Source organism: Hypomesus transpacificus, chromosome 19 (assembly GCF_021917145.1).
Source record: "Hypomesus transpacificus isolate Combined female chromosome 19, fHypTra1, whole genome shotgun sequence".
Classification (NCBI taxonomy): Eukaryota; Metazoa; Chordata; class Actinopteri; order Osmeriformes; family Osmeridae; genus Hypomesus; species Hypomesus transpacificus.
Window position 1 is genome coordinate 10,110,223 of NC_061078.1, and position 24,982 is coordinate 10,135,204.

The 24,982-nt window shown below is 43.6% G+C and overlaps 1 protein-coding gene across 1 annotated transcript in view; it reads right to left on the reverse strand.

Annotated features, from left to right (window-relative positions):
- Positions 1–3,502: 3,502 nt before the first annotated feature.
- LOC124482280 (OTU domain-containing protein 7A-like) overlaps positions 3,503–24,982 on the reverse strand; it is a 38,298-nt gene continuing 16,818 nt past the window's right edge. The window contains exons 5-14 of the mRNA XM_047042774.1: positions 23,633–23,815; positions 23,244–23,462; positions 21,120–21,221; positions 20,327–20,454; positions 18,261–18,373; positions 17,112–17,239; positions 14,625–14,774; positions 9,125–9,239; positions 7,831–7,915; positions 3,503–7,460 (exon numbers count right to left, since the gene is read on the reverse strand). Of these exons, the coding sequence (XP_046898730.1) occupies positions 5,793–7,460; positions 7,831–7,915; positions 9,125–9,239; positions 14,625–14,774; positions 17,112–17,239; positions 18,261–18,373; positions 20,327–20,454; positions 21,120–21,221; positions 23,244–23,462; positions 23,633–23,815 (2,891 nt within the window). The 3' untranslated portion in view covers positions 3,503–5,792. The remainder of the gene's footprint in view (positions 7,461–7,830; positions 7,916–9,124; positions 9,240–14,624; positions 14,775–17,111; positions 17,240–18,260; positions 18,374–20,326; positions 20,455–21,119; positions 21,222–23,243; positions 23,463–23,632; positions 23,816–24,982) is intronic.

Consider the following 24,982-nt stretch of genomic DNA (forward strand, 5'->3'; position numbering starts at 1 on the left):
TCAGTTAATCTTTCTTGTCTGCATCACTATTACAGTAGAGTAGACTGTTCAAAGTGTACACATTAGCCTTATGCAAGTATAGCCCTGGGGATCTGTAGTGTCATTAATCTCAAAGTAAAGCACAATGTGCAGGTAGAACTGAAAGCTGAGAATTGCATTCAACCTTGTGAAGTCGTGGTATATGTTGACCTGCGGATCAACTCCAGTGAGACTAGTTGGATAACTGTCTGTCAGTTCAGAAACATTATGTACAGTAGACTAAGTTCTTATCCATCAATGAGGGCCCCTGTAGTCCACATGGTAAGTCACATGATTACTTAAGCCCCCTCAAAGGAAAATATGTTGGAATGTGTGGTCCTCTACCTTGTTGGTTTGGTTGTCTTGATCCCAGTCTGACAACATAGATGTACAAACACTAGTAGGTGCCAGCAGAAATATGTGACTTTTAGTTTGATTTAGCAGAAATGGATTCTGTCCTGCAACCTCTGTAGAATCACAATGTTTTTAGTGTTTGAGACGGTCACCTTTTATTTATAATATTTCACACTCCTTTAGGTTTTTTCGTTAGTGGGGTGCCCCTCATCAACTTTCTAACTTGATTTATCTGTGCAATCAAAATATAAATGCCAAATACAGTTCAAGCCAATGCGTTTATTTAAACAATGTATATCACTGTTAGTTGCCTGTAGTGCAGTATGGATGTTGTGGTGTGTCCCTCTTGTCAATACATAAAAAGCTGCTATTTACCAAACGTCTTTTGAAAATCCCAACTGCATTTGTTGTTGAAGTGTTGGAAATGTACAAGCCCATAAATGATATACCAACAATTTAGCCTACGAATAATAATTTGTTACTCGTTGCTCTGCTGCATCTTTTTTTATTTTTATTAAAACTTTGTTTACTTCTTTTGGCAGGATCTCCTTTACAAATCCCCAATAATATTGGATTATTGACCGTTTATTTCAACAATGTTCCTCTTTAATGCATGCATTAAGTTTGGTAATAAATTAATTCATCAACATTTATTTGAAGTTTATTTTTTGGGGTAATATTGCTAGGGGTGCTGTTACAACGAGTTACCACTCGTGACACATTGGAGCATTCAAACTAAGGGTATGGCACCCTGGCACATGGATGTCAGTCTTATGTACTAGTGCAGAGAAGGAACATACTGAGGCATGGCAACCTGCTAAATGACTACATGTAAATGCCAGTGTCACTGAAATAACTCTCTGTGCTTGTGAAACTGCCATTTTCTGCTGTCATTGCAGTTTGTCATACTGCATTTTGCAAAGAATTATATTTAAAACTAATGGAGGAGCTGAAGAGGATGCAACTCATATAAGCTGCAGCAATATATTTCACATTATCGTGATTCAAAGTTCTATCTTTGTTCTTAAAACCTAATGGTGTGTCTGTGTGTGTGTGGGGGGGGGGAGTTTAAATGCAAAATGGGGTATTGGAAAGTTGATGTGAGTCTTCATATTACAACACAAATAAGTTGTTGTGACTGTTGTTTTAGCCGATATGGACTGAAGCAGCATTCACACCATCGCCCACTCATCGTCCGTCAGTCTCACACTTCCACTGCCACAGAATGTTCCAGAGAACTGAGTGCTGGGAACCAAAAGGCTGGCACTTAGGACACAACATCTCAAACTTGTACCAATAAAGTGTCTACAAATCAGGGAAAGCTATTTAAAATCATGTATCAATATGGTGAAGACCATTGATCTGTATATACTATTGAAAGAATTCCAGCTTGAAATACATGGAGTTGTCTCCAACCTTTAGCTAAATACACCTCTGTTTTGACTGTTACTGTAACAATTGCATTGTCTTTTTTAATCTTATACTGTGAACTAAGGACTGTTCATTAAAAGGTCCCAAGATGTTTAAGGGTGATGTGTACTCACTGTGGGCAGACAGTGACAGCACACCCACATGAGGACAGAGAAGCATGAGGAACTGACACCATTTTCTCACAGCAGCGTTCACATGAGGAAAAATGAGTCAACAGTATTCTACAAATCTCCCACGTCATTTTTCCACATTTCGAAACATTGTTTCGTGGTTTCACTTCATTGTATCAAGCCCCATTCTCCCTACTCTCTTCTGTGTGACTTTGATTCCAGTCTATATGCTAATATATATAGAACAGTGTGTACTGTAGGAGTGACAGTGTAGCATAGAAAACTGAGGGGTTTCATTAGAAAATGTCTGGCTGCTGTCTTGATGGTTGTGTTTGTGTGCACCACAGAATGAAATCCATTGTGTGGGGTTCCTGTTACAATTCTGTATTATTCTACTGCATTGAGGTCAGGAATGAGGGGTCACATAAGTCAATAGGACGCCAGTCAGGTCAGAGAGCGGCTCAGTGAGCTCAATAGTATTTGTTCTTTGTATTCCATTCATTATGCAAAAGAAATTGCATACCAGGAATAAAGAGCTATAGTGACTGAACTTCCTGTCCATGTGACCTTTTGGAAGAACTGGACTATGCAACCAAGCCGGCCAGAGTTAAACAAGATGTTGGGAAACATCCGTCAAAACACATTGTTATGCAACAAGCAAGGTCATTTGAGCTCATGGAGGAAACATTACATTGAGTAGTTTGAACATTTAAAAGTAAGAGCAAAAAAGGTTTTCACAGAACAGGTTGGAGCAAAACTTAGGCTCGGGCAACAAACTTGAGGCATCAATTGTGTGTCACTGGCTATCGTCAGTTGTTGAACCATTAACCTTAATTGCATGGCTCCAACATAAGTGACTGCCTCACATGGAGGCTACAGTATTTAAATAATCGGCATAGCACACTGTATGATGTTGCTGCTACTGCTGTTTTCTTGCTTGATTGCCATCTTCCCAACCTTTACCTGTTTTGTACTGTTGTGCTTTGCATGTTGGTCAGGGAGATTGCTGTTTATTCCTTGTTTTGTCAATGTAGTGCTATTGCAGGGCTTGGGTCCACCCTCTTAAGCAAAGCCACCAACAACACCACCTAATTTCTTTGTTACAAGAACGCTAATTTGGTTCTTAAGTTAGAACTACAACATACTTATTGATGTATGGTATACATATACAAGTTCTGTGTGTACAGTGTGTGGAAGAGTTTGATTTTTTATTTTTTGTTTTCCTTCCTGTAGTCAGGTTCACATTGCAGTATTTCTTTTTGAGCATCAACTTTATAGTTCCCGTTTGCCTGAGAAGCTGTGAAATCCCTGCTTAGTGTGGTTTGTTTGGCTGCCTGGGGGCCAATCCCTGGATGAAGCTTCCGCTACTTTGAAAGAAAGGAACAGAACTCCTGAAATTGATATCCGCACAGTGGGAAAGTAGAGTCAGCAAAGCCTGAAGTGGTAGAGTTACTGGGTTGATATCAAACATACTGGCACCACCACACACAACCACCACCATAGCTACTCAACATCTGTCAAACAGTGAAACATAAATAAAGAGACAGGTATGAATTATTATTTTTATTGTATTTTTCTTTTTTGATATGAACACGTACAATCCCATTGCTCATGGGCTATATGAACCACACACTATCTCTCACAAGGTAAGACAAACACTCAGGAATTCACCTCACACACTCACTGATATTGGCGCTAAAGCTTTTTTTAAATATCATAACAGTTCTTTCTTTAAATAAAGGGTTGAATTTTCCAATAATTTTGAAATGTCTATCGTTATTGCAATGTAGGGCAAACTAGGACAGTTATAACTATAATTTGGCTTCTTTGACATGTAACCTATATAAACATTGTACTGTAACACAGTTCATTGGAAACCATGTGTGGTCGTCTACCAACAACATAATACAAGGACAATTATTGCAAATGAAAGACCTTAAGATCGATACCAAACCATTAGGCAGCCCCTCAACTGGAAAACTCTGAGGTATTTCAGAGACACATACAGGCCCACACACAGGCACACAGACACAGTCAGACAAACAAACAAAACACACACCTTGCCATTTCGGTTTACGGTCGACATACAGTATGTATAGGTTCAAGCACCGGCACTGCATATGCATATAATTTCACCATAGGTTGAGCTGAAGATATTATACCAGTTATGTGAGTTAGTCACACAAACAACTGCAGGGTTACTGTACACAGCATTCCAAAGGACTATCCATGGATTCAATCTGGAGACAATTGATCTAATACTCCCTACTATTATGTTTTCACTAAATAAGAAAGGACATCATAACGCTATGTTAGAAATCATTAGCTAACCACTGAATAAACAACATAGTACAAAGATATGTTGTGCTTAGAGATTAAGACAATTTAATACACCCTTATGTGAATCTCCTAATACACGATGCAACAGCAGCATGATTTTCCATTAACTTTTTAATGTTTAGTCAAACTTGATACAGTTACAGATCTGTGGAGCTTCCATGAGGGGTGATTATGCCTCTAGTCCTTCAAAATGCTAAGATATTTCGAAACCCGTTTAAACCCAATTTTTTTCATTACAAGATTAATCGAAACTAAAAACAATAATATAGGTGTAGTTCCTTGATCTGACATCTGATCAATTATTCAACTGCTCATCAGCTCATCCTCCTACAGAGAGTCATGTTTTTTTCAAATGGCCGTGCACTTAAAGTAAGTTACCAAAGTGAAAACCGTGTCCATAAGAAAAAGCGCAAAATATTGCTTCATGGCATTTTGTGAAAATCATATAAAAATATTTTCAATATTTTACACTTTAGCCTTGGCTTGTAAATTCCCAATATTCTCACATTCTGTAGTCCATAGACAAAAACACACAAACTCTTTTAACAATATACTAATCACTTTTTTCAGGTAATTTTTGCTATGTACATTGTTATCTAATGTGCAAATAAAAAATGTAATTGTGTAAATCTCCCAAATGAATACAAAATCATATCTTACATTTAAATGGTGAGAGTCCATGAACCAGTGACATAAAAGGGTTACAAATTGCGGCACAGTATGTTCAGTTGAATGTTGAGCGTTAGAGGTTAACAACTTTGACCAGGAGAGATCCATTAAACTGTGAACATTTTACTTTTTAATTTGAAATAGTGCCTGTAAAAATATCGGTAACTTAATCCCTTGATTAAAGATATTCAAAAAATTGAAAAAAATAATATATATATTCAAAAAAAGCAAGGCGTAGGCTATGTTTGAATTAAACCATTTCATGTTTTATTTCGCTGAACCCTGTAGTAATTAAAATCTACCATTGAAAAAGTGCATTACCAAGATGATTGAATTTTGCCGCGGGCATTCATATTCAGCCCTATTACAAGCTGTGCAACTGTTCTACTTGAGCAAATTAGTGCATAGACAACGGAATGTGGTCATGTTAATTTGACAACAGGCTACTTATTGCTCCAAAAAGTGCTTTGTCACATTTAGTACTTCGACAAGCAAATGTGAGAGATTATTTAAAGAATTTTAGTTGGAAAATGATTATGTATCACTGTCATCTTCAAAATTCACAAGAATGGCTTCTGACAAAAAAAACACAGACACACTTGTACCACACATTGAAGATTTTAAACAGATATAATGTCTTGGCCAAAGTTGTTAACTATTCCAAAACACTGCTTCTCATCAAGTAATTATGTCATTGTACAGTAACCGACACTGAGACAGAAGTGACAGGTATCAAGACTCTTTTCTAAATAGAGGCCAGTTCTACTCTTTACCCTATGTTAACTGTCTGGTACCTTCCAATTATGGCCATTGCTCTTGCTCTAAGACCAGCACAGGTTATACCAACTCTGGCTGACAGGTGGGTATGGGCTATCCAGGTCTGTGCGACTTGCCTTCCCTGTCTCTACGTTTCAGCTCCTCTTTGAAGCAGTAGGAGCAGTAGTTCTCTGTCTCAGGCCTGCCGTAGAATGAACAGTTCTCCCTCCTGCACCTCCTCTGCTGGCTGCAGTACATGGTGCCACTCCGGCCTTTGGGCTTGTCCGTGCTCCCCCAGGTCTGAGGCGAGTCAGCGTCGGCATACTCTAAGCAGTCTCGGATATCATTGGCATTGAAGCCGTTTGTGTATGTGTGGGACTTGTGCTCCCCTGGCATGTTGTAGGGTTCGGCGGAGGTGGGGTTGTTGTTGTTGTTGACAGTGCGGACGCCAGACAGGCGTGCCGGGGAGTAGCTTTGGGAGGACAGAGAACGGTTCTGCTGGGGGTAGGTGGCACAGGTTTTCAGGGTGCCCACCATTGGCCGGTAGGGTTCCTCCTGGAAGCTATGCGGGGCCGTGTTGCCTTCACGTAGGTGGATGATGCTGGAGCGCTGGATGGGCGGGGTGTGGCTGTAGTGGGCCGACACCGGAACGGGGGGCGTCACGCACCCTGCCCCGCTCCTCCTGCTGCTGGGGGAACTGTGAGGCGAGGGGCTGTGGCGGCCATGCATCCTGAGGGCGATTTGTGGGGGGATGTGGGAGGTGTGGCTTTGGTGGTGGTGCCTGGCCGGGGAGCAGCCATCCTGGGGGGTGGCGGCTGGTGGCGGCGGGATGGGCGGAGGGGTTGGAGTGGAGTTCCTCTCAGTCCTTTCGACTCTGTCCGTCACCCTCTCCCTGTGGGGGGCGCTCTCCTGCTCCGGCTTCCTCAGAGAAGCCGCTGAGGAGGAGCTGGGCCCGTTGGTGGTGGTCGCCGCCGGTTTCTTCTCCGTCTCCTTCCTCTTGGTCTCCTGCTCCTGGCTGAAGCGCTCCTGGGCGCTGCTCAGGTAGAAGCTGATCATCTCCTCATGGAACTGGTGCCGATGGCTGGTCAGCAGCAGGCCGGCGAAGATGAACTTGCGCTCCCCTTGCATGGCCGCCCGTAAGATGTTCAAGCTCAGTTTCACATCGGTGCTGTACTTCCAGTGTTCTGTCAGAGCCTTGTCCCCCACCAGCCTGGCCAGGAGGCTCCCCCGGTCTCTCTCCACCAGGGGAGACGGCATCCCAGGGAGCCTCTCCGTGGGCGAGGGACTCATGGTCTTCTCTGAGGAGGATGAGGTGCTGGCCGACTGCCCCGACTCCTCCTTCCCTACGCCTCCATCCTTCCTTGCCTTCCCCTCTTTCTTACTCTTGCTCTTCTCCCCGTTGTCCACCCCGTTACTGCTGCCGTTCCTCCCAGTGCCTGTGGAGTTGGAGCGGTTGATTTTGCCATGCACCAGCCCCCCCAAACCCCCCATATTCTTCTTCAGCTTGATGCCCAGGGTCTTACTGAAGCTGCCCAGTTTGTTTGCCACAGAGTCCGTTCTGGTTTTGTCTTTATCCTTCCTCTGCTGCCCTGGCGGCTGCCTCTCGGTCTTCTCCTTTTGCTCCCCTCCTCGCTCCTTGTCCTTACTGGAGGAGATTGCCTTTCCATTGTTGATATTGGAGTTGCTGCATACAGACTCGCGGTCAGAGTCCATGGAATCGGCCAGGGACTGTACGTCCTCGCCCGCAGACGCCGTTGGAGACTCCGGCATGGCCAGGGGAGCCTAACGGAAAAAGGAGAGAAGGGGGAGAGTGGATATGGCAGAGAACGTAAAGACCTTAGCAACAGCTCATGAAAGTGTAAGAGGCTCCTCAAGGCTGACTCAGCTATGTAAGAATAGCCGGCTAATAACTAGTAATGTTCTCTTTTCCTGTCAATTTACATTAGCCTCACAGCTGGTTCTCATAGGCTAGAGAAACAAGAGGATGCTACATATAGTATATTGCTAACCTATCTTTCAACATAATGTGAATTCATGCTTATTTTCCTTTGTACAAACAAACCACATAATACAATATTCTGAATGTGACATTCATCTTGTTTACTGTGTTGAGCTTTCATTCTTATCAATGAAGTGAAATGTTAAACGTTACCCTTGTTTCAGAAGGTATCCGAACCCATGTTACATTCATGTAGTTGTGCAGGAGGTTCAATTTGGCTTCCAGAGACAGGATTAAACTAAAGAAAAAGAAGAAAAAAATCAAGGGATATAGCACTGTACTGCAACAAAAGTGTTTATTTGGTCTGGCCTGGAATAAATTGGAATCCTTATTTGAACAGGAAATGGATCCGGTTATTTTCATATTGGCAAATGATCCCTTGCCAAAGAGCCCAGCTGTTTCAAAGCCGCTTAACCTTAAAGGACCCCACAACTACATAGCATTATTATGAACCCTTTCAACATCGCTACATTGTTACAGTCACAAATCACCATTAGTCAGCTATTTAATGTGAAGTGATGTACCCCCCTTATGCACCTCACCTAACCTTAAAGACATGATCTGAAGCTCAGTAGTTACTGCTTTGGAATGCTTATTGTAACTCGTGTCCTGTCTTGTGTCCTGTCCCAACAAACAGGCTTCATGTGTGTCTGATAGACAGTCCAGAAATGTCTCTATGTTGGGTGTTGAGTTCATATCTTCTAAATTAGAGGGAATCTCCTTTCCCTCATTTTGTGTTTACCTTCCTCCCAGTGGGCGGAAACTCAGGCTTTATAAGATGGCCAAGACTTACAGGCGTTCTGAGCACAGTCCTGCCCCTCCCTTCTCTTCACACCACCACCGCAAGCCCTGGGGCTCCTCTCCCCTCTCCTTCGCTCCCCTGCTCTTTGTGACTCAGTCTCTCATTTTTTTCTATTTTTATCCTGTCTCTCTTTTGCTGTCTCTTCTTATCTCCCTCTTTCCCTACCCTATGCAAATCAGTATTTGTCTTTTTTCTTAAACACTTTTTCCCTTCCCTCCTTACACAGTACATCGACTATCTTTTTGTCCTTCCGTCCTCGCTGAAACTCTCTCTCTCTTTGTCTCTCTCTGTCTCAAGTTTTTAACTGATCTTTCCCATACGTAACACATCCCCAGGCCTCTTTTCCCCTTGTCCTCTCCATGAAATATGACTCAATCTTTCTCTTTTCTTTCCCTCTCCCTTCCCTTCCTCTTTTCCTGAGCTGCTGTGGGGAGACAGCACAAAGAGACCGGGGGTGGGACCACTGTGCTCCTACTCTCTTTGTTCCTGGCTCTGTGGGGGTCGGTGTTGTCAAACTGGGCCCCTGGGAGGTCAGGAGCCCAGGGGCCCACCTATGGATCATGGAGGAGGAGTAGGAGGAGGAAGAGAAGGAGGAGGTGGAGAAGGAGGACATGGAGGAAAAGGGTTGTCGCCACGCTAACTTACGTGGCTAGCTTGGTGTTGTCGTTGTCGTCTCTGCCCCACTCCCAGTCCTTCCCGGGATCGGTAGCGAAGTGGAGAGAAAGCAGCTTGTGTTCTGAGTCGGTGAGCGGGATCACAGCTGGAAAGACAGAAAGCACATCGGCCAGGTTGGATCAGAGGCAGTCCGAATCTACGTTAACCTGGAGGGCGATTCTGACTTCCATCTCATTCGCACATGAATCCCCAGAGGCAGTGACTCAGTAATCCCACACTGTGACTATCATATAAAGTTTCAGTACCTAAAGCAGGTTATTAATGATGTTCTTGACACAGGCCTCATTTGAACACTTTTCACGCACTCCTGGTAAAAGGCATTCTCTACCTCACACTCTCTACTTTCTCAACCTTCCAGTCACCCTAAAACTAGTGGGATAAACGTTTCGACAGTTATGAAATGACTCCATTGAATTTAAAAAGTGAGTAAGTGTTGTGTGGGCGTTGACACTTTAACAACACAGTGTCAGGGAGACCTGTGACTAAGTGTCTTATTGTTGCAGTTGACGCGAGGCTACAGTCTGCTGCCTTTTACGTACAGTAATGTTAAATACTTTTTTTCATGCCTTAACACTTTGAAGCTCTAAAATGATAAGTAGCACTTTCAGCCATTGTCATAAATTCTACAACTAGTTTGATCCAAAAGCATACTGTAGAAGGACACCAACAGTTAAAATATCAAAACGTGCCTCAAACAGGTTCACTTGTTATCTAAGAGTCCCTGCATCCGTAATTAAGGATAAACTAAAGGCCTGAACTTGTTATTCCTGCTGTGCATTTTGAACATTCTATCTCCCTTATTAAATGTAATGAGAAACTGCCAGTAAACCATGGCCTGGCCTCCGTGTGTGTTTTCTGTTCTCTTCTCCCACCAGTCCTCTGCTTTGTTTGGGGGTAATGTATGTGACTAGAGATATAGGAATCGTATGCTCTCTACAGTAGCTTGTTGAAATAGAGGATTTTCCTGTCTGCACTGTCAGACTATCCTCATTTGACATTTAGCTAGCCAGCCAAGACGCTCAGAATGTTCTGCATCCTGTGTGTGTGGGAGTGTTTGCTTTTGAGTGTATGTGCGTGTGGGTTGATTTGTATGGGTTCCTTTGTTTAGGCTTGTCTGTTGTGTACTGTAAGGGTGGTTGAATGTTCATATGTTCCTTTGTTTGCATGTGTGGTGTTCAGCTCACATATGTGTAACTATGTGAGTGCATTTTGAGAGATTGTGTTTATGTGTGTGATTTGAGAAAATGTGTGGTCTATGTTTCTATCTCCTGTGTGTGTGTCCCACGGACATGTTTTTGTGTTACAGTGTGTATGTGTGTGCAAGTGCGTGGATTACGGTGAATTTCAGATGCGTTGTGGTGTGGGAGGATTCCTCCAGTGACGCCGTCCTGTTGTTGACTCCTCAGACTGTTTAATTAGTTGGACGCCATGACACCAGTGCTGTAAAATGGAGTCCTAGAGGCCTACTAAACAGCATTCACAAAACCATAAAAAAATGAATCCACTGCTTGTGTCAGATTCTGTCTGAAACTGCCACTTAAATGTCTTTATTTAAGACTGAAATGTCTTTATCTGATGCACTTTTTGGAAATAGTGGAAAAGTCAGTTGATAAAAAGAAAAGTCTGCTATCCATTGTGCACCTCAGCTAATCAACTTTTTTCATGAAGTCATTTAGGAGTGTTAGTCATTTAGGTAAGTAGAGGGCTGAACGAAAATATCAAGGACTCAACACCAGTTGGAGCTAACTCTTGGAGCTCCTGTTACTGAGTGATTTATGCCAGTCCGGACAAGTTTAAAGTCATAACCCTACCGACAGCTCAGAGTTATGGCCATCTCTCGTGCCACGCAACAAAACAGGCTGTGCACCTGTTTGGTGTGTAAATAACCAGCCAGTAATGTGACTCAGACACAAGCACACACATGCACACATTTCATTCATTTGCTAATTGTAGGCAGAAACACATATGCATGCACACCCGCACACACATACAAACAACACTCACACCACACACATAGACAGACATACACAAACACCCCCCCCCCACACACACACACACACACAAAGCTTCTCACCCACTCAAAATAACCATGATGAGAGGGAGAGGTTTTAGTAAAGCAATCATAGGAGTGGTTTCACTGGGCTCCTTCCAGTGGGGAAGATAAACCCGGAGATTCTGTGAACAATGCACCAGAGAGTGTGTCATACAGCAGCTGTGGGAGCTAAGAGAGAGAGAGAGAGAGTGTGTTTGACCCCATAAAGCAGGAGCATTCGTGAGACAAGCCTTGGGCAGGTGTGTCAACAACACAGAGGCAGTTATAGCAGAGGGGAGGGTACTGTAAGGTAAGGTACTGTAAGGATTAGTATTGTTTGGTTCCTTTGTGGGAACCCAGGACCCACATAATCTGTCCTGGGTCGACCTCCAGCCTGTCCATTACCTTCTGTCACTTCTACAGTACCGCTCAACAGCTATCTGCACCGATGACAGCCATTGTCAGTTGCCAGTTGGTGTTGTTTTAAACCCAATTTATTTTTAATGATTTGAGGAAGTACAGAAACAGGTCGGTGGGAACAAGGATATGAGTGATGAGATCTGAGCACCAATCTGAGCTGTGCACACGCACATACACACTGATCCAGACCTACAATGGGGCTGACAGAACACCCTGCACAGGCCATCTAGGAACACCCCACAGATCTCTCCTCTTCATTGTGCTAAATGAGCGGTGAGGGAGCTCAAGTAGAAACTCAATCTACTTCTATGAACCAGGCCACTGAACACAAAATGGACGTCCCTACTCTCTAGAATGTTTCAGCTTTCAAATTAAGTATTTCAATTCGGACCACCTGTAAGGCAATAAGATTCTGTGCTGAAGGCAAAGTCAAACTCTTCTGGTAGACGTGCAAGGCTGAGCTGAATTGGGTAGTTCAGAAGTTTCAGTAGCTTGCTTGTGTCAGGAAGTTATATTCCTATCTCTCCCTACACAACAGCTTTACGCAGGCAGGCCTGCCCCCTGGTGGATAACATGACTGGAAGGAGGTAGATATAAGGGAGGTTCGGAAGAAGAACACAGCACAACTTTCATCTGCCACCTCGAAAAATACAGTTGATGACCATCAGCCAAACACATCAATTACAGACCTGATTTCCACTGGCTAAGCACAACATATGCCTGAGAAACCAGTCAAAAAGATACCTGAAATACACCAATGGTAGACGTATCGCTTGTGTGTCTCCTCTTGTGGCCCTCCCCATCCTCACCTACCCTACTCTACAGCTCCTCATCGTGATGTCTAGGCAGCTCAGGAGGATCCGGCTGTGCTCAGGAAGATCCGGCTGTGCTCAGGAAGATCCGGCTGTGCTCAGGAGGATCCGGCTGTGCTCAGGAAGATCCGGCTGTGCTCAGGAGGATTCGGCTGTGCTCAGGAGGATCCGGCTGTGCTCAGGAAGATCCGGCTGTGCTCAGGAAGATCCGGCTGTGCTCAGGAGGATCCGGCTGTGCTCAGGAGGATCCGGCTGTGCTCAGGCCCAAGGACTCACCCACCACACCCACAGTCGTCTGCCTGGATCCCTCATTCATTCATCTATGCATTATGATTCCTTCAAGTGTAACTAAACAACTTATTTTGTTGCTGGTGGGATCTTGAACTTGTATAGACATAGATATGGATCCAAGAAAGGATGAAAACAAATAATTGAATACAAATAAGGTATTGTAATTGATGTCAAGCTGTACCTATTTTCTCTCCTCAGATGAAAATTCTGCATTTTAAGCAGGTTTAGGGATAAAATGGACACATTCATTGGAGAAACCGGGTGGAAATGCTGATTAGGCCAACTAAAACCAGGAAATGTTAAAATATTAAGAGAATTCTAAATATAACGTTTAAGGTTTACATTCACTGCCTGCTGAGCTAATATTTGTTTAACCACAGCATTAAAGAAGCATATAAAACTGTCAAAGACAGAATATTTGATATAAATACTTTTTAAAACTGTATGTTCCCTGTAAATGTATATTATATGTATATTCCCTGTGCGTGTCAACTTTGAAGAGATCTATTTATATTTTTATAAATAAGAATACTTCCTGAGTAATTCAGCTCTCTTTCAAACTGTCCCTTCCTCTGTCTCTCTTTTCCTCCTCAATACTCTCTCTCTTGTGCAACCCCCTCAAACACACATACACACACACAAACACACCCACACACACACAAAAACATGGACATACACACAAACACTCTCTTACACTACCAGGAAGTCAAAGCTGGGCCAGGTTCCAGGCTATCTGGCGTGTGTGTGTCCGTGCAGCTGTCTGCCAGGGGAGGGTGAATGAGGCCAGTCAGGATCAAAAATGGCCCGTGGTATGAGGCTGTGGAGGCCCCTGGCCCAGATGTGGTCAGCCTTGGCTGTCTGGCTGCCCTCAGCTCTGATTAGCTTTGGCATGGCACTGGGCACCGTGTGTGTGTGTGTGTATGTGTGTGTGAGCATGTGTGCACATGCGTGTATTTGTTATTTAGAGTTTTTGGGCGTCTGAGAAATCTGTGTGTGGGTGACGTGTATGCATTTGATTATGGGTGTGGTGTTTGTGTGTGAGTTTGCCAGACGGGTACTAGCCCTCTCCACAGCCCACAGGGGGCAGACTAACACAGGAGCTCTAGAACCATGACTGCAGTGAGATCACATGCCTCATTCACCATAACAGTTCTGTCTGTATGTCTGTCTGACTGTCTGTCTGTCTGTCTGTCCATCAGATAAACCCAATTATTACAAACAGACCGTAAACATCCAGTGCACTTAAGTTCCTCCTTCCAAAAATCCTAACAGTAGATATAGTATAACCTTAATACTTCTGTGGTCTTAGCTAACCAGGCAGATCAGTCTGGACACTGGCCCATGGTCAACATCTGGTGGTTCCTGGGGTACATCTAGTGCCCAGTCAGCAAGTCCAATCTCTCTAATCTGTGTGTGTGTGTTTGTGTGAGTGTGTGCAGTCCACTGTCTCTATGATAGCGACACACAAACAGGCTTACCAGCCGGTGAGTCAGGTCAGACAAGTTGCCCTAGTATAGCTCTAAACAGTATGAGGTCAGTCACAAAGCTAGTTCATACAAATAGAATGACACATAACTAACTACCACTATTTAGCTGAGATTCATTATACCTACACTAGTTTTCCCTCTAATGTCTTGTTTAGTTTCACTGATTGGACACCTGATGTATGGTCCTTACACCTGGATCTCCATCTGTTCTCAATAACATTCAAAGAAGGAACCACATAAAAAAAACACCTAGTCAATTTCCTGTAGTATATCTATACAGTTAGTCTGTTCTAATTTACTGATACTAATGTCTATGCCACCAACCTGACAACCCTGAGCCTATCCACCAAAACAAGCAACTTTGTGACTTCATAGCAAACCAGGACAGTCCACAGCACAAACAACCAAATCTGACAACTCAAGCCTACCTTGTTCTCTGTGCTGGTCCTTCTGCTCCATGGAGACCAGGGCAGAGAAGTGGGCCTGATCGTAGGCCAACACCAGGGGAGAACAGTGGCAGCGGTTGGGAGGCACCTCCAGGGGCAGGTACAACCCTCCAAAGGGGATAGGAGCAAACGCTGGAATAGAGAGAGATCGAGAGAGTTGGAGTGAGATAGACATTAAAGGGAAAGATGGTTTGATAAGATTTGAGTTTACTGAAGAGCGTACTGTATAAAGCTACAGTGTTACAGTTATAGGTAGCTACCTCTTGCTGTGTTTACCAGCTTTGAGAACAAGTTCAAGTTCAAGTCTTTTATTTGTCAGGTACACAGAACAACACAAGGTTAGACTGGGCACTGAAATTCTTAAGACAAGACAACGCAAGCACCTGGCATAACATAAAATATAAGTACACAGAACATCATTTCCAAATTTTAAGATCAGTGACTAAGTCAATGACCATACAGGAGCCTGGTGGCGAGGTACAGTGAGGTACCGTGGTGCAATGTTACTGATAGTGCAACCAGTAGCTGAAAGTGACAGTGTATAAGTAACTAGTGTAATCAATGTCCATATCAGTGTCCATTCAGAAGCCTGATGGCCCTTGGGTAGAAACTGTTGTCCAGTCTGCGTGTGCGTGACCGGATGCTCAGGAGCACTGTTGGAACAAGCACTGTTGTCCTTCAGAAGTTTCTGTTGTTGGTGCTCTACTACAATTGACCAGCCAGTTATGTCTTCAAGTATGCAGGCTATGTAATGTAGCAGTAAACCAATACCTTTCTTATTAATTTCATGGTGGAGTTATATCATTTAAAGGGAGATCGATACACATTAAAGGCCAAGATGCTAATACCAAGGTTAGGATTCTGTCCTTTTCATTTATTTTACTGTGCCCATTGATTTCTGAAAATCTTGAAAGTATGGGAGACTGTGTGTGTGTGATTGTGAAGAGTGAGACTTAGCTGTGTGTGTCGGGTGCAACAATGCAATTATACTTGCAAGGCAAAAGCTTCAGAGTTCAGTGTCGTCCCTCTGCCCCCAAAAGGCCTCACAGGCAGGCCTGAGTCAGGGGCTGACTTTTAAACCATTAGTTCTATCGAATACGCTTGAGCTGTCCACTTCAAACAAGCCAGCGGCATGTCAGATGGCTTGTTATGTGCTGAAATCCCATCATGCACTGCACTTCAGAAGAGGGCAATAACCCGCTGTGACCATGTGTGTGTGCGTGCGCGCGTGACTTTGTGTTTGTGCTTATGCACTCGTGTGCAAATGTGTGCTTTTCCTTTTGTGTGCGTGAGTGTGTTCAAAAGTCAGGGGCCATGGCATCTTCAGAGACAATGAACTCTGGAGTTAATGAGAACTCTGGAGGAATGGAAGGATGGAGGGAGGTGTGCTCAATGTTTTATTTTCCGAACTGCTCTTACAAACTTAAGGTTGCATCGTGGGTTAAAAGATGGCTATTTAACCGCTTGATTAACCGTATACCAACATATATTTGAATTCAGTTTTAGCTAAGCCTTTTAGTAGAGACACAATCTACCCACAGAAAAAACTTAGGGAATACATGACTAATAACATAAAATGATTCAAAGTGATTTGAAGTAATTACGCCCATGGGCACTTTTGTCCAACACTTTTAACTGGAATCATTAAGTATGACTTCCATATGAGTCACACTAATCATTGTGTGTGTGTGTGTGTGTGCATGGAACATGTGTGTTTGTGGATGTGAGAAATTGTGTGTGTATCTACTTTTGGAAGTGTGGTATTTGTGTTTCTATAACTGGTTGTTCCCATCCTTGATTGTGATTGGCCATATCGCATTCCATGCCGTTGTAAAATCCAGCATAACCTCACAGGTTGTCCTCATAACATTCTTGATGCGCAATAATATGGAATGCTCCGCTTCACGTCGTGCCTAACAACTCCCCTTACCTGTTCTAAAATCAGCGTAAACCACGGCCTCTTGGGGCTTATTGCTTAAGTGAGTTTGCCAGTCAGGTGCCTGTCATAACCCCTTTGTGTGTGTGTGTGTGTGATAGAGAGACAATGAAAGAGTAATAGGGTAAGAGAGAGAGAGAGCAAAAAGGGAATTGTGTGAGAGTGATATATCAAGAGAGTGATGAGTACATACAATTTCTTAAAAAAGTTCCTAAGCCCTTATAGCGGATGTAGACAAATATAGTAAGTATTGCAAGCACAGTGCAAATGTTTTTTTTCTCCTTAAATAAGATGAGTTTTTTCCCTGGATTAGTTCATGCAAAACAGACAATGACACATTTACTAAACACATGGTTTTTGTCAATATTTGTCAATATTTGTTTCTAGTCTTCCATGTATCCATATTTGTTTGTGTGTGTGAGAATGTCTGCTTCATGAATGAATGGAAAATGTAACGTGTCTATTTGTAATGTTTGCATGTGCGTATGTGTGTGCGTGCTTGTGTGGGCATCTGACCCCGCAGACGAGCATACCGTCTCCCCCTGAGTCTCGGAGCATGGTGTCGGCCACCACCACGATGGGCCTGCGCAGCACGTGGGCCAGGACAAACACGTGGAACTCCTCCAGGCTCTCATACACCGGGTCCTCAGAGTTGTCCACCCTTGAGACACAGGTCCAAGTCAGACAGCTGTACTATGCTGAGTGCTACTGGGACAGGTGGCCTTAACACACTATATATTCGGGGGCAAAGTGTGTCAATAGTGAGTAGAGTAGAGCAGTTCTTTACTGATCTGAGGAGAGAATACTGTTACGCCCGCCTAGACAGGAAACAATATAAAATGACAGTACATACTACAAAATATACAAAGTAACTGTGGAGGCTGATTTGCTATCTGTTTTCCCCTCTTTGCATTTCTAGACGATGACACACACTGGCACAAACACACAAACACATGCACACATTGGCACATTATTTTCTCGCAGATGTGGTACGGTATGTTGTAATGTTGTGCCTAGTCGCTGCATCATGGCTGAAACAAAGGCAAAGTGTGTCTGATATAGTGCTGTGTCTGTTAGCGGTGCTAACCTTTGCATAGTTAGCTAAGCTTGGCTTGCTCTCACCCATGACTGCTAAACAAAGCGCTCCTCACAAATTGCAGTGTGTGGCTAATTAATGCTAACCGGGTCCCTTTATTCATGGGACCTTTTCTACTATGGAACCTATGGGCTCAATGAGACGAGAACCACACAGTCAAGGGAACACAACCAGAACACAATATTTGGAATTACAGGTTTTTTACATTTTGTAGTTTATCGTTCCACTACAAGTCTTTATATCCATAAAACACATACATGCGAACATGCTACGGTCAAATATTGATTCCCTCTGTGGCAACTGATTTTACTGTGACACTGGGCTTTGTGTCTGAAATGATAGACTTACTATGTGGCACCGTTATATATCTGTACAATAACTGAGTTTGTGTCATGACATGCCACTTAAGGTCCAGAGCTGTTTACGTAAGGGCTTAGTCTGTGGTAGCATTAGCATTAAAAGGTCAAATCTCACACAGGTCTGTGGCCTACACAATCAGGGTCTAATGGTGACATCAACCAAAATGTGCATGTGGATGTGCATGTGTGTGTGTGCACATGATTGTGTGGATGTGTGTCAGCCTTACCCTCCAGTAGTGTTGTTGTTCTTGCTGTTGTGTGTCCGGGGCTCGCTGGAGGCCAGCTTGAGCAGCTCGTTCCACTCTCTCTCCCACTCCTCCTCCGTGTACACCAGCCCTGACTGGGGAGGGAGACGCCACAGAGTTACACTCACACACACATATGCTAAAACACACATGCATCCACAAATAAACACACACACAGTATACTGTACTGATATTAGTGAAAAAACAACTTATTCAGATGCAACACTTGATGCTGAGGGTAGTGAGGTGACAGTGGGACTGTGTATCCCATCAGGCCCAGTGGGGGTGGGGGACAGGAGGGAAGAGGGGGCTGGAGGGACTTTACTGACGTCAGAAATTTATTGAATTTAGCAACAACAGCAACACTACCTAAATCATTGCAGATATCAGAATAGACCTACCTGCAGTCTCTGAGTATTTTATGTGTTAATAAACCGTCTGTGATCTGACGTAGATAGGTGGCTGTGACGTAGATAGGTTGGGTTTTGCCCCACCTAAACAAAACCTGAGCTGAAATCGGGTGAGAAACTGTTCAACGCTCTAACTCCACATATCAGTGCGATAAAGTTTTCGTCCTTTGCACATGCTTTCAGCAACTCTTTTCACTCGTATATAATGTACTGAGAAGCAAATCAAGGAATTCACTTTACAGCATCTTTAATATGATTCAATTACATGGCAATTTGTTGTACTTCAAGGTTATTACCGTGGGCATTGCTATGTAGTTACATAGTCGTAAGTGTTGCCTGCTCCTCTATTGTGCTTCTGTGCTACTAAGCATCCAAAAGTTCAAGTTTAGGATATCCTTGCTTCACACAGAGCAGCACTGCGAGACAACAGAGCCAGACACACTCAACATTTCAATTCCCACCACACCACCATTCCCCCCAATAGGCAGGACAAATGATAACCAAGCATTTTCCCTTGAATGACCCTAGCCTGCACTCTCTCACACACACACACACACAGACACACACACACACAAACACACACAGACACACACACACACAAACACACACAGAACAGCCAAACCCCATCTTCTGACACACAAGCACACTTCCCCACAGACAGGCCCCTGCTCAGCCGTACAGGGTGTTCATCACGGCGGCGTGTGTCCATTGTGCCATAACTCCTCATGAGTTGCCTTTTTACTGCCTGTCAGCTGTATAACGACTCTCTAACTCTTTCATTAGCGCTGATGTCTACAGGCACGCTGACACAAGCTAATAGTCGAGCAACAGCCTCTAAAGTGTTCTCCCGGCCCACTGTGGCACTGTGTGGACTGAGGCTGATATTAATGGCTACGGGAAATGCTGCCAGTGCTTTATCACAGCCACTGTTATTGCCCTAACACCGGGCTACATGTCAACTCAGCAACGAGGTACATGGTGAATGCTAATGCTAATGTTCACAGATAAGGGAAGTGGTTTCCTGTGCACTGTGTACTTGGTGTATTGGGATACACAAGCCAACATGAACTGGTAAGTTCCACTTTTAAGTACAGTATAGGTTAAACATGGGTGCCTGTCATTCTCCACGTCAGCCAATGTGTTGACTGATGTTTAGCACAGTTTGATGGCACAGTTTAAGTTGGTTACACTTTACCTGAAGCTTCCATTACTCATTGTATTTATTGTATTTATACTGTGGTAACGACATTGTTGTTGTTACACAGAAACAACATTGTTGTTGTGCACAGAAACAACATTTAACTACATTTTCCTTTAATGACACAATTAAATTGTTTTTTTAACATTGTTTAAAATGCCTCCATGGGTATTTTAACATTGTTTCGGAAACACAACTTTCTGCCATCCCATTGTCACATCCAAAGCCACATCCATAGAAACAACAATTCCTATATAACAACAATGTTATCACGGCAGGCATCGGTGCCTAGCACACCATAGTAATGACTGTACAATGACGGCAAATTGTTAGTCACAAGCAATGGATGTTTGTTGCTATTTGTATTCTGTGGACTCACATACAGTAAGCGGTTGTCCTGTGTGGGAGTATGCAGCTTAGAGGCCTAATGTTCTACATACCTCCTTGTTCTGCTGTGTTTGCTGCCATCTCCACCTCCTTTTCAGAGCTTCCCTCTCTGCCCCACTCTTCATCATGGCATATAGGGACTTTCGCAGCACCAGGTCCCTGTCATGGAAGCCCCACATTCCTGTAGAACACACACACACACTAATTACCAACCATCCCTACATCTGTACATTGTCAACGTGATTAATGTGAGAAATTCAATATAGCCTTTGCTGGGGGGGTTCCAAATGTGCTGAGGGGAACCTTTCTCTGTGCACCCTGCAAGCACATCTGTGCACCCTACAAGCACATCTCCAAGGAGTTACAAGGAGTAAGGAGTTTAGTAAGGAGTAAAGTTGCCTCAATATACAAGCACGGGTGTACCCCGGGACACTTCCAAAATCTTTTCAAAAAGATGAATAATTATTTTCCATTTCCCGTCAACTGCTTGGGTTATAACCTTCTGCTTTGTTACTGCCAGCCCTCTGATTCTTAAGACGGGAAGAATCCGCCAGTTCCTGCTCTGTACCCTGACTGACTGACAGACAAGTGTGGGTGGTATTTCTTTATGTCTATCTGGCTTTGTCTTCTTCAGGCTTGCACTGAGTCTGAGTGGCCCTTTAGAGAGCCTTATGAATGCAACCCTCTCTGTCTCCATTTACAGTAGAATGTTGAGTAAGCAATCAATTGATATATCAATTGATCGATCTATTTATCGTAACAGAACAAGAGGGGTAGGTGTTCTGTTCCTTCTTCCTCCTCCTACTAGGTCATCCTTTCCCCAATCGTGGCGGAGGTCAGGCTCACCTAATGACGCGGCGTGGAGTAGACAGTTCCCATCCCCAGTGGTGGCCAAGGGGAGGAGCTTCTTACAGCTGGTACACATAGTGGACCACCAGTTCAGACGACCTGAGGAACAGGCACAGGGACCGCTAATGGTAACATTGACAACAGTATTATTACTGTATGAGTACAGTACCTGTGGTAATAACATGAGATTACAGTTTATTCACATAGGCTATTACACAAGAGGGGAAAGAGAGGGTGGAGGTGGTTGGGGGAGGGGGTTGGTTGGAGGGGGAGGGTTGTCAAGGGAGATTGAGAAACTAGAGGCAGGGGGGACTGGTGCAGAAGCTATAGGTGGCTCTGAGTAAGACATTAGCACTCAGTATAGATCAGACTAGACACTTCCAATTCCACTTCAAAACACACAGAGCAAAAGCAGAGCAAATCTGAATGTGCATGTGGCAGGACTTTCATTCCTCAGTACCACACTGTAGTGTGTTCTTAAATAATGCAAAACTGCAGTCAACCTGTGAGTTATACCAGTGAAACGTACTCGTACTGTATGTTCAACAAACAAAAACAAATGATCACATCTCCTCCTTTATCAACATAACAGCTGCATCTCCACAGTACCAGGCAGGAAGACACACTCTTTAAAGCAGATAGTGAGGTTGCTTTCTGAAAAGAACCTCTTAGGTACTCCTGTGTGTGTGTGAGTGCATGTGTGTGTGTTCATGGTTACACGCCCCTGTGTGGATGTTCTGCTATTTGTGTTTGTGTGTGCGTTTGAAAATGTGTGTGTGCAAGCTCTCATTCATCATTTAGCAATGCTCTTGGTGGGTGCTGTTAACAGGGTTAGTTTAGAGAGATTGAGAAACCAGAAGCAGGGCACTGATGTAGAAGCTTCCATGGCTCTTACTGGCTCATCCATAGGAAACAGGACAGAGAAAGTGAAGGGAGATCATCTCGGAAATAAATCAATAACAGCTAAGGATGATTGGCACAATCCACCTATATTTGTTGGTCATTTACTAAGACTGATTCAGGAAACATTCCCTGCTTGATCCCAATACAAATTTTAGAGAATAGCCCCATTGCCTTAGTAATAATAAAACATATTGTATATAGTATTTATATATAGATAGAAGTCATATCTCAACAATGTGTGTGACAGACACAATAGAGAACTTTGTTTTTACATTTCACATTATGATATTGTAGACAGAGTATTGAAAAATGGCTACTTGTCACACTGCCAGATGCTAAATTCATCATGGATTATGTAATTTGATCAACTACACATCTATCGAGGCCGTGGACAATGCTGAGAGAGAAATTCTTTCCTCAGTAACACCACGGTTGAAAACTAAATTGCATGTTCTTCTGTAATCTGTAAACTGAAAAGCCTGAAAAGTGGCTTGTAATCAATCTAGGTCTAAAGTTCCATCTAGGTCTTGGCTGTATTGTAATTGTCAATGTAATTGGGTAACCTGAGGTTTAGCACCTCAGCTTTTCTGTTTAGCCTTGCACTGTAATGTTCATTTCAATTAAAAAGGAAGAATATAATTATTGCATCAACATGTTTACCTTTGAGAAATTGCATCCCAAGGTACTGTGTGCTAGGCTGCCTTGTTGATTGCAGTAATTGCGGAAGGCATTTTTCATTTCAAATTAAGTTGTCTTTGAGAACTTCTCATGCATTTACTCAATCCATTCAGACCCTGTGTGAGACTAACTGGCCTAGAGCAATTGTGGTAGATGACAATGTGGCACTATCTAGTTTCATTGGAAGCCATTCAGAATATGATTATGAGATACTGACTCATGTACTCGAGCGATCAGGCTGCTTTAGAGCCAACATGGAGGATGCAGAAGGCTGAGCAATTAGGCTGCTTTAGAGCCAACATGGAGGATATAAGCAGAGCGATCAGGCTGCTTCAGAGGCAACATGGATGACATAGGCCGAGGAATCAAGTTGCTTTAAAGCCAACATGGAGGATGACTCCAGCATTTGTATTCCTTGTGTCTTTTGACACTGTCTTCTGAGGCCTGCCCAAGAGCCACAATGGTGGACCGTTCATTGACACTTAAGCCCTAGGTGAGTCCTAGCCCCATCCAGAATGGTAGGCTCATTGGGTGACTTACCTGCCTGCTCCAAAGCCACCATGGTGGACTGCTCTATGAGGTCTCTCTCTATGAAGATCCTAAAGTCCTCGCTGTAGACGCTGAGGTCGGGCAGCTGGAAGGTGTAGATGGGCATCTCCAGGGGGAACTGCTCGCTGGTGCACTCGCTGGCCACGTGGGAGCGCGCCAGGGACACAATGGCAGAGCTGGCATGGGAGATGCCCCGAGACAGGCGCTTCTCTGGAGGATGAGAAGGGGGGGGGGGTACAGGTAGAGAAAGAAACAGAATGAGAAAGATGGAGAGAGAGAATTGACAGACAGACCTATACCCTTTCCACTTTAAAAAAACAATTACTACTGCTCAGAAAGCATTTTTTGAAAAGATGACAATGACACCCCCCTTGACTCACCCTGCGTGTTGTCCTCCTGTCTCTGGACACCAGCCCGCTCCACCTTGTTCATGTGCTGGGGGGTGTCGTGCTCGGGTTGCCGGTAGAAACGACCCTCGTTAAAAACTTGCGGCAAGTTGGCAGTGTGAACCTGCCGCAGCTGCTCATAGTCTCTGAGGGCAGCACTCAGGTCCCAGTTTTTGCCTAAAAACACACGCACACACACCCATGCCCACATTGTCAAAGGTATAACATCACTTAAATCTAGATTTGGCAAGCGCAATTAATTAACCTTGACTAAAGTAAGATGTTTCTTTTATTCATTCCCACAAAAGTACAATCAAGTCCAAGAAAGGTTTGCATTGAGCACAACAAATATACATCTGGGTGTAACAGTATTGCTGTGATGAAAGAGTACAGGTCAGACCTTTTCGCTTAAACTGGACATTGTTGTACTGTAACGTTACATTTGGATGCAGTTATTAAAGCTAAAAACTTGGGTCCCACACCCCTTGCAGATTCTGTGCAATGTTTGTAAGATGTAAATGTACATAGACGACAACATATTTCAAGACTACACTACTGTAGTTCAAACGGCATCACAAAGGGGACAGACCAGTTCAGCAGCATCTTGTAGACGGATCATCACCCCCCTATCCCCCAATACAACACTCATTTAGATTTGTCTGACGAGGGTAGAGAAAGTTGTAACGTAATACCACACACACAGTCACACACACACACACATGCAAGACACATACTGTAGCTTTAAAGCACCATTTCCATTTTGGAGAATAACGAGGCAACTACTGCAAGCGGCTGTTAAAATGCCATTGTGTGTCGATGGGGTCAAGAGAAGTAAAGCGAACAGCTGAACTCTAGCCAGACAGACACAGATACAACACAATGGATAACACAGGGGCAACAGCTTTAAAGACTACCATGTTTAATTTGAGTGGGGATATCAATGAGCAAGACCTAGCAACCGCCACAGAGGAAAGCCCTAAGAGGGTGCATTGTATTTGTGCATGTACAGTGTTACTTTAGCCAGAGACACACCCTAACCGGACAACTTTTATTCAGTGTCCAACTGTAGGTTACATATACCCAATAACTTGTTTTTAGTTGTTTAGTTTTAGCATTCTCTTTTACTTTACAAAGTTGCTGTGGTTCAATGTTATCTTTTTTTGTAATAGTTTCCCATTGTCTGACAGATTTCACTGTCGCATTTATTATTACGATTATCAGCCCTCAGCTATCCATTAGAAAAGTGCTGTACCTTTAATGTATTGTATCCTGTTACAATTGACTGAGGGAGATCATATGATAGGCTAGCCATTAATTATTCATTCAACAGCAACAACACAACAA